The 10,866-nt window shown below is 43.5% G+C and overlaps 1 protein-coding gene across 1 annotated transcript; it reads right to left on the bottom strand.

Annotated features, from left to right (window-relative positions):
• Window positions 1-810: 810 nt before the first annotated feature.
• Window positions 811-9,154, bottom strand: HAMP (hepcidin antimicrobial peptide). Its single transcript, XM_063140254.1, has 3 exons — window positions 8,940-9,154; window positions 4,356-4,430; window positions 811-1,154 (listed from the first exon to the last, which is right to left on the bottom strand). The coding sequence occupies exons 1-3, from the start codon at window positions 9,015-9,017 to the stop codon at window positions 1,053-1,055; spliced, it is 255 nt and encodes an 84-aa protein (XP_062996324.1). The 5' UTR covers window positions 9,018-9,154; the 3' UTR covers window positions 811-1,052.
• Between the last annotated feature and the right edge of the window lie 1,712 nt (window positions 9,155-10,866).

Genomic DNA, 10,866 nt, shown 5'->3' with positions numbered 1-10,866 from the left:
TGCCCCTTGTGATTTGCTACACCCTTCCGGGCAGTCATTTTGTGATGGTGCCCATGACAGTTTCCCAAATTACCAAAGGTCCCCCACAAGTCTTCTTATCCCTCGTGAATGTGAACAGAGAGACCTGTTGCTTTGGCACAGGAGAAGCCACTTTGCCCTGTGGGGAGAGGAACGACGACAGTGTGGACGCAATGTATGGGGCTGTTGTCACTGGCTGCTTTGGCAGGGACCCAGGCTGTTCCGGTGGCATCCATGATGATGGAAGCCAGTTTTGGCCTAATTTTGAGGCAAATTTCACAGGGTCCTTATCAGCAGAAATTTCAAGGTGTTAAATAGATTTCAATAATGATAATTAAATTGCGCTGTGTGTGTGTGTGTGTGTGTGTGTGTGTGTGTAGGTGCAGCAGTAGCTTAGCAATATGTAGAGTCCATTCTTTAAAGTTCCAGGTGGCCCCTCTAGTAAAAAAAATAATTAAAAAAAATTCAAGAGGCTGGAAAACATTGTCACTTAAGAGCGCTGGTATTCGAAGAGACAAACCGGATTCCCTACTGACCTGACTCCATATTACATAACTCTGTGTGGCTTTTTATACAGTACATCTCAGGTTACCGCCACATTTTGAGCTAAATTTCAAGGGCTGCATTCCACTCCCCAACCTAAAACTTCACCGTGGAGAATTTCAAGGGAAATCCAATAGTGTTTTTTTTTTTTAAGTATATGATTAATTGCATTTATCAGAAGGAGAAGAGAGGAGTTGAACACCTCTTCTCCTGAGTTGGGCAGAGTAATCGCCAATTCACGACGACAACTTGTGAGGTAAAAAGTCTTTTAATTCCCAGTAACAAACAAGAATATACAAAGCAACCCCCCCAAAAAAAACACACACAAAAACCAGTGCCAAACTAATAAATAAGGAGTATGTGTCAGGGGGTAGTGGGGGGGTCACGTTTTTGGGGGGCGGACTGTGGGGAGGGATCCTGGTGTGTGTGTGTTGCTACGACAGCAAGCAGCCCAACGTTGCTGCAGTCATCCATCAAGGCCTTCCTCCTCTTCATGTCCGACAGCAGAAACCGCACCCCTTATTCCTGCAGCATTTGCAGCAGTACATGCAGATGGACAAGGCGGTGGAGCGCTTGGGCCTCTGTAGAAACATCTGTGGTGGGAAATGAAAAGACGGCTGTGATTTAATGGATAACTTAAAAAAAAAAAATCTCGCTTTTCCCAAATATTGTTCATTTTGTCGGTGCTCTCACAAAACGGCTGCAGTTGGGTGTGGGCTTGGCCATCCGTGAAATGAATGCCACGACCAGATCTACGCCTTGAGTGTCATCAGGGGAGCATTTTATCGCATGCGTGTTACTGCCCATTTACGGGCTTTCCCTGAGTCCTTCAGATGAACCCATGTGCCTCCCACTCCTTCTGCGTGGTTTTCTGGCGCAAAAAAAAAGACCCACTGAACGGGCCACGTGGTTGTTGTTGCTTAGGGTGACCATATGACTTCATTTGACCGGATTTGTCCGGGTTCTGATGGCAAATCCGGGAGGGGGAGGGGAAATCCGGATTTTTTTTTCAAAGAGCAGCTCTAATGGGAATTAACAAAAATGCTTATAACACCATTATTTTTTAAGATAAAGACATGACATTTGGCACAATGGTAGCTCTTAGGAAGGGCTTTAGTCATACCAAATTTGAAACAGATCCGTTCATCCATTGATTTATTAGAAATTTTTTAAAAATTGAGGTTTTAAAATTATTATTTTTAAAACCGTCATTTTTAAAGTTAAAGAGATGAAACTTTGTACCGTGATAGGATTTAGGTAGAGCTTTAGCCACACCAAATTTGAAACAGATCTGTTCATCCATTGATTTTTTAGGAGTTTTTTAAAAAATGAGGTTTTAAAATTATTATTTTTAAAATTGTCCTTTTTAAAGATAAAGAGCTGAAAGTTGGCACCATGATAGTTTTTAGGTAGAGCTTTAGCCATACCAAATTTGGAACAGATCTGGGGCCAGTAGCAAACCCTGTTAACAACAACAGCAGCTTGCAATGAGTGAAGATACAGTCAGAAAAGATATTTCAGGGAAGGGGAGAATGTAACACAGAGAGTACAGCAAAAGCTTCAAAGTACAGCAAAACCTACAAAAGTAGGAGTGAGTGAAGTTAATTTCAGATACATTGAATCTCTCACTTGTTCTTTATTTCAGTGATGTTAACATTAAGATGTTATGTAGAACAGATTTGTCTTAAATGTGTGCTGTAAAATCAGACATGTGACCAAGGCTATGTTCGGGTGGGCACGCCCCCTTGATACTGGATACGCCCCCTTGGGGGACGACCACGTTGTCCTCCTTTTTGGTTTCCAAAATATGGCCACCCTATTGTTGCTTCCTCTTTCCCCGTGTAACGAGATCGTCACTATTGTGGGACAGCAGCTGGAGGCCATAGCGACAGCAGGGAAACGCAAAACTCCCCCCCCCCCCCGGTCTGGTGACGCTCTTTGTGTCAAATCATTATGAATTTGGAATTAAAAGCAGGAAATAACACTATGGGTATCATCAGACGGAGGGGGGGGAATCATGTTTCCTTCCCGTCGTTCTTGCTTCCTGCTGCTCTCTAATGGGTGTTTCATAGCGAAACCTCTCTGCACACGGCAGGAAATAGTGACCAATTTCGTTATAACTCAGAGGAGTCGCATTTTGTTTTGACTATTTTACTACGGAAAAAGTGGCAGAAGGAGTGGGAAACGAGAGGGAGGCGTGCAGGAGGTGGATGGCGTCATGACCCGTGAAAATCCGTGAGTGCCCAGTAACGAGCATGCTGTAAAACACTCGTCTGATGATGCTCTATGAAAGTGAATGGGTATTGTGCCCCAACAGTTATCAGTGCACTTCAATGCTGCTATAAAGCAGCTGCAGATCCAGCTCGTGGTGGCCACAGCCGCTCACAAAATACTCATTTCCCAGAAGGCAAACTGGTGAGGCTAAAAGAAAAGTAACTTGTCCCAAGAACCTCAGTTTAAGGCAGCGATGGGGGTCTGACCACCCAAACGCAAACTGGATCTTTTCAACCCCAATAAAGATGGCTCTAGAGGACAGCATTTCACATTGCAGAACGCCAGCCTCCCTGTTGTTGTTTTAAAAGTATTTAATTTTAACAAATCTTAAGATTTTTAAAAAAATAATAATTGAGGGGTTGGGGAATCTGCTGGACACCATGCTGGAAACCCCAGGAGTAGATCCACTGAAGTCAATGGGACCTTTGTTGGCCATGACTAAAAGTCTCATTAATTTCTATGCACGACTAAATCGGGATCTGCTAATCAGACTTGCAAGGGACCTTTTGGACCAGCTCTAGGTAGGGCTGTGACTGTTTTGCTTTTAAGATGCTGGGTACCTCAATCAGAATGCCTCTGAGCATATACAGAGAGTATATTCTCTTAGGGTGACCATATGAAAAGGAGGACAGGGCTCCTGTATCTTTAACAGTTGCATAGAAAAGGGAATTTCAGCAGGTGTCATTTGTATATATGGAGAACCTGGTGAAATTCCCTCTTCATCACAACAGTTAAAGCTGCAAGAGCTATACTAGAGTGACCAGATTTAAAAGAGGGCAGGGCACCTGCAGCTTTAACTGGTGTGATGAAGAGGAAATTTCCCTAGATTCCCAATATATACAAATGACACCAGCTGAAATTTCCTTTTCAATACAACTGTTAAAGATACAGGAGCCCTGTCCTCCTTTTCATATGGTCACCCTAATTCTCTGACTGAGCAAGAGGGTTTTTCTCTCTTTTTTTCTAAGGGTTTGCAACTAAAGGAAAGACAGGTCAGGAGACACCACAAGCACATGAACAGAGGGCCTCTTTTGCCACTGCAGTACTATTAAAAGACAGGATTCAGGGTTGCATCCTGGTACATCAAATGAACATTCATTGTGCATAGGGTGACCATATGAAAAGGAGGACAGGGCTCCTGTATCTTTAACAGTTGTATTGAAAAGGAAATTTCAGCAGGTGTCATTTGTATATATGGGGAACCTGGGGAAATTTCCTCTTCATCACAACAGTTAAATCTGCAGGTGCCCTGCCCTCTTTTAAATCTGGTCACTCTAGTATAGCTCCTGCACCTTTAACTGTTGTGATGAAGACAGAATTTCACCAGGTTCTCCATATATTCAAATGACACCTGCTGAAATTCCCTTTTCTATGCAACTGTTAAAGATACAGGAGCCCTGTCCTCCTTTTCATATGGTCACCCTAATTGTGCAGAAAGAGAGAGTCATCTGCACCACACACCTCTCCCTTTCCTTCCACACTGGGGTAATACAATTAACATTTGGTTATAGAGGTCTCACCTGCAAAGCGGAGGTTTCTGCCACAGGCTCTGCCTTGTATGTATCCAAGCTGACCAGGTCTTTCTGGACTTCTGTCTGTAAAGAGAAAGCAGGAAGGATATTTGCTTCAGCGCTTCAATTTTTGAATGGGGGAGCAGACATCTTGCAACAGTTCACAGGAAAAAGCCCCAGTTCATTCTCACTAAACCCAAAGACAATGCAATGTCCGATTTTAATTCCTTCGTCTCTCCCCCAGCGCTCCCTAAAGACTATATCCTTGGACCAAGAGACTGTCCATTATACTGGACGTTTTAGCAGGTCCTTACTCTTGTAGCAGTGTGATACGATATGCTGCCATGTCAAAAAACCCTCTCCTGCACAACTGGATAAAACCCACAGAGGGAAGAAGCCAGGATGGGCAGCCACACCACCTCTGGTCCTTGGGATCATCCCGGGACCATGGGAAAAGCCAAGAAGAAAGGGTATGACAATATCCCATGGAAATGCAGGGATCTCCCCTCCCTGCTCCGGGGATCCCCTGTATGTTATGTGGATTGTAAGCCTATGCGGCAGGGTCTTGCTATTTACTGTTTTACTCTGTACAGCACCATGTACATTGATGGTGCTATATAAATAAATAAATAAATAAATAAATAATAATAATGCACAGAGATGATGCCTAGGATATCGCCTGGTGTAGACATGCCCCTAATCTACACCAAGCAGGATATAGCACTATGAAAGTGGTATATAAAAGGCAGGAGCTACACGTATCAATAATAATAATAATAATAATAATAATAATAATAATAATAATAATAAATAAATTTATTTGTTGCCCTCCTCTCCCTCTGGATCGAGGTGGGGTACAACACAAATAAAAACACTATAAAATACATACAATTAATTCAAACGTTTAAAACCAGTGCATCATTAAAAGCAGCACACCATTAAAAAGGGAATCTTAAAATTCAACTGGATAGGCCTGCCGGAAGAGATCAGTCTTTATGGATTTCTTAAATTCTGGAAAACTGTTAAGTTGACGAATCTCTCCTGTCAAGCCATTCCACAATCTGGGAGTGGCAGAAGAAAAGGTCCTCTGGGTTGTCAGCCTTGTTTTTGTTGGCTGGAGTAAATTCTTCCCAGAGGACCTGAGTGTGTGGGGCGGATCCTCCACATCTTCCTTGAAGGCCTTAGCTAGACCTAAGGTTTATCCCTGGATCGTCCTGGGGTCATCCCTGTTCAGGCAGGGACAAAGCCAAGACGATCCTGGGATAAACCTGGGATAAACCTTAGGTCTAGCTAAGGCTGAAGTCTTCAAAACACCATCCCATTACTTCCCTGCCTAATATACACCAACAGTTGTCAGTGCACTTCGATACCGCTATAAAGCAGTAGTGTGGCTCTTGCCTTTTATACACAGCTTTCATACTGCGTTCATGTGGAGGATATGCATCAGGGTTTGCTTTGAAAGCAAAACGGTAACTTGTTTTTTCTGGAGTGCTTCGGCCCAATGACTCATCTAGAGAATGCTTCCTTACCCACTGCCATCATGTCTGGTTATCTCTTTGATAATTGCACATGGTATCTTAAAAGCCCAGCTCTTACACTATAGGAGAGGTATAGTTGCCGTTCCCCCTGTGGCTCCAACTCATGCCATTCACCCGTCTAGCTGGGGCTCTGCAGACTGGGAGGAAGGTCTGGGAAAATGGCATAAGCTGGCATTCCCAGTCCCCCCACCCACTCACTGGCATGCCCTCTTTCCCTTCTCTCTGAGGCTCCTTTGAGACCTCTGACACAGCCGCACTGTACTCGCTGCACCAGCTATGAAAGGATGCGGAGCTCAGATTTCTGGCTCCAAGGTCAGAGCACTCTCTCCAACCTCAGATCCAAGAATCCAAACTATCCCATCCCGCCCCGCCCCGCCCTAACTATGACTAAGGGCCATAGGATTGCTCCCTAAGATAGGGTTGGGTTTTTTTAAAAACTAGGTAGGACAGATTGGCAAGTACAACAAACAAATAAATAGATGGTCCAGGTCACAATATCCCATTCTTGTACTTCTCATTAATTAACCTGGAATACCTCCTAGTACCCTGTGATTCTACATCCACAGTAACTACCATAGCTTACTATCTGCTGTTTTCCTTTCAAGCATGCAAAGATCATTAAGCCCACACTGTCTATGATAAGAACATAAGAAAATTTATTTATTTATTTATTTATATACCGCCCCACAGCTGAAGCTCTCTGGGCAGTTTACAACAATTAAAAATAGTAAACATTAAAAGTATACAAAAATTTAAAAAACATAAAAACAGTATAAAAACAACAGGATCCATTTAAAAACAACAATTCTGGGGTCCATTAAAAACAAACTTAACGTTGTTAAATGCTGTTAAAATGCCTGGGAGAAGAGAAAAGTCTTGACCTGGTGCTGAAAAGATAACTATGTTGGCGCCAGGCGAGCCTCATCGGGGAGATCATTCCACAGTAGGGGGCAACCACTGAGAAGGCCCTCTCCCTTGTTGCCATCCTCCGAGCTTCCCTCGGAGTAGGCACTTGGAGGAGGACCTTAGATGTTGAGCGCAGTGTACGGGTAGGTTCATGTCGGGAGAGGCGTTCCATCAGGTATTGCGGTCCCAAGCCATGTAGGGCTTTATAGGTTAAGACCAGCACCTTGAATTGGGCTTGGAAACATATAGGCAGCCAATGCAAGCAGGCCAGAATCGGTGTTATATGCTCAAACCTCCCTGTTCCAGCTATCAATCTGGCCACCGCATTTTGCACAAGCTGCAGCTTCCGGACTGTCTTCAAAGGCTGCCCCATGTAGAGGGCATTGCAGTAATCTAATTTGGAAGTTACCAAAGTATGGACAACTGAAGCTAGGTTATCCCTGTCCAGACAGGGGTGTAGCTGGGCCACCAACCGAAGTTGGTAGAAAGCACTCCGTGCCACCAAGGCCACCTGAGCCTCAAGTGACAAAGATGGTTCTAGGAGAACCCCCAAGCTACGAACCTGCTCCTTCAGGGGGAATGCAACCCCATGCAGAACCGGTTGAACACCCCCCATCCGATCAGAGGAACCACCCACCAGCAGCATCTCAGTCTTGTCTGGATTGAGCTTCAGTTTATTAGCCCTCATCCAGTCCATTGTCGCAGCCAAGCACCAGTTCAGCACATCCACAGCCACACCTGATGAGGATGAAAAGGAGCAGTAGAGCTGCGTGTCGTCAGCGTACTGATGACAGCGCACTCCAAAACTCCGGATGACCGCACCCAACGGTTTCATGTACATGTTAAACAGCATGGGGGACAAGACCGATCCCTGCGGAACTCCATACATCGAAAGCCGCTGAGAGATCAAGGAGAATCAACAAAGTCACACTCCCCCTGTCCTTCTCCCGACATAGGTCATCATACAGGGCGACCAAGGCTGTTTCCGTGCCAAAGCCGGGCCTGAAACCCGACTGAAATGGATCCAGATAATCAGTCTCATCCAAGAGTGTCTGGAGCTGGCCCACCACCCCCCGCTCAAGGACCTTGCCCAGGAATGGAACATTTGCCACGTGCCTATAGTTATTAAGATTTTCCGGGTCCAAGGAAGTTTTCTTCAGGAGTGGTCTCACTACCGCCTCTTTAAGGCAGCCTGGGACCACTCCCTCTCACAAAGAGGCATTAATCACTTCCTTGGCCCAGCCAGCTGTTCCACCCCTACTAGATTTTATTAGCCAAGAGGGGCAAGGATCCAGTACAGAGGTGGTTGCGCGGACCTGTCCAAGCACCTTGTCCACATCCCCGAGCTGTACCAACTGAAAAAGAGGGATTGCTAGAGCTGTATACTACAATATCTCAGTAATCCTTGCCACAGTCCAGTACGGCTAGTCCTCTTCCTCCCCAAATTACAAATTAGGGGCCACCTCTGATTTATTACTTCAGCTTAAAGGAGGATCTCAGTTCTGACAGCACTCTTGACTATTAAGCAACATGAATGTTCAAGGGCATGAAGGGTGAACCAATGCATCCCCTCCAATTTTGGTTGCGATCTTTAGAATCATAGAATCATAGAATATAGGGTGACCATATTTGGGAAACCAAAAAAGAGTCCTGCAGAAAGTACGTTATTCCCCCGCCACCTTAAAGAACCCATCATTAAAGAACCCATGTACATTGATGGTGCTCTATAAATAAATAATAATAATAATAACCCGATTGGAGTGGAGGAGGGGAAAGGATTTCATTCTGCACCACCACCATCCACTCCAATTGGGGCCTTTTCTATAATGTCCACGAATGACCCACTTTCCCCTTTAAGACCTCAATTGGAGCTCGGGGTGGGGGAATGATGTGCCTCAAGAAAGCATGTCACTCCCTCCTGCCATGCTAATGGCAGCCTTAAAGAGGAAGGTGTGTCATTCCAGGACATTATTGAAAATTATAGAAAATCCCCCCTGACACCATGGAAAGAACAAAAACCAGGACAAATCTGGGGAAATCCTGACAGTTGGTCACCCTATAGAATAGCAGAATTGGAAGGAGCCTACAAGGCCATCGAGTCCAACCCCCTGCTCAATGAAATCCCACCTCATAATCATTTGATTCTCACCTGAATTTTGAAGGCACAGAGGTTTCTGGTGGCACCGCTGAGAAGAATGAAGATGACGCAGGCCAATTGCAGTTTCATCTTTCTTTTTTGGGATGGGCCTTGTTCCTCCTTTTTTCTTTGATCTGTTTTGTCTTCTTTTCTTTTATTCAGGAACTGCTGTTCTCTCTCTCTCTCTCTTTCTCTCTCTCTCTCTCTGGGATAGGCCAAGATTATGTTGTGCCCAAGCAAGCAAGGGAGCTACCTTTATACTCCAGAGAGGACCTCCTCCAATTGGTATCAGCCAATCCCCTGCGTTCTACATTTGGGAGCAATAACCTGGGAGCAAACAGGTCGATAGGCTTATCATATTTGATCAGAAACTTGTATTCCTCAATGACGGGGGGGAAAAAACTGGGCCAAATTTCCCAACTGATGCAAATTGAGGTTGTTGGTCTATGACACTTTGCATCCTTATTCTTGCACTCTACGCAAGAAACAAAATGAATAAATCTTGCTGTTTAACAGCAGGAGTAATACACTTCAGTACACATCACATTCTTTCCTAGCTTTGGATCTTTGATCTTTTCTGGGGTTTCCCCAACCACTACAATGGATTTACTGTAATTTTCTGACCTGAGTTCTTTTAAAAATAATAAGACCTTCAAGTCAAAAATAGGAAAATACAGTTTCTGGACTAGAATTTCCCCTCCCCAGGTTTTGCAATATTTCTTCCAGCCTGTCAGCAGAACAAGTTTCACAAATTTCAAGAATTGTTTGAGAAACAAATCTGAGGAAAGAATGCAGTTCCTGGGAAATGCTCGGAAATCAAGCCATGGTCACCTCAGCTGTAGAGGTAGCAAGACATTTCTGAAAAACAAGATCCAGGTTTGGATTTGAAGTATACAGATTTGAATTCAAATCAATTTCAGCTCAAGACTCAAGGGGCAAGTCTATTGTGGGAGACCTGTTTGAGTCGACAGAGCAAACATTAAATTGGATCCAATGATTTAAAATTGGATTCGATTACTGACCAAATTGCAAATTTGCAGAGATTACAGAAAAGACGCTAACAATGACATTTGTCTTTTCTCTGTATAATCCTGTGCACCCAAAGCTTTGGATCCAGACTTTGTCACACTTAAAGTAGACCCATTAAAATCAATGGGACTTAAATTAGATATGACTAATTTAAGTCCCATTGATTTCAGTCTGGATCCTGCCCGTGATATATTTGCTTTTCTGAATTACAAGTGTTTATATTTCTCTTCTTCTTGGTTAATGAAAATTTTGAATACAATACTGATTTAAAATAATGTAACAGTGCAAGTTCAAGACATAAGTGCAAAAGCTATTTAATCAAAAGCACCCAGCACATTTTGAGGAGAGGTGGGAAAATCGAGGAAAATCTTTAAAAACAATAATTGAACAATCATCCACAACAGTAAAGGTAACCATTGGACATATTAAAAGTGATATCTTTTTGAGAGGTATTCTGATGTAAGTCCCATTTTGATTCCAGTGGGTCTGCTCTAAGTATGGCTAAATCTGGAACCTATTCATTGTCTAGAATATTAAGGACTCTATATGGCCAAAATCAGTCCCAAAGCCAGTCCCCTGTGTGATATGACAACCTGTTTTTGAAACTGAGGTGAGTTTTAAAAGCAATTTGTGAGAAGGCATTTGGGGTAGGGGAAATATATATATATATATATATATATATATATATATATATATATATATACACACACACACACACACCAAGCCCTTATACTCGATCCTATGCACATTTACCTGGGAGTAAACTTCATTGGTGCAAAGAGGCTTACTTCTGAGTAAACACGCCTAGGCTTTCTTTGTAATAGTAGCAAGTTGGAACTCAGCCATATCCTTAGAAATTCTTTTGTTTGCACTTTAGGGAATGTTTAGATTTGCCTCAAACCAACTCTGT

The sequence above is a fragment of the Elgaria multicarinata genome, chromosome 13 (genome assembly GCF_023053635.1).
Source record: "Elgaria multicarinata webbii isolate HBS135686 ecotype San Diego chromosome 13, rElgMul1.1.pri, whole genome shotgun sequence".
Classification (NCBI taxonomy): Eukaryota; Metazoa; Chordata; class Lepidosauria; order Squamata; family Anguidae; genus Elgaria; species Elgaria multicarinata.
This window is presented reverse-complemented; position numbering and strand designations above follow the sequence as displayed.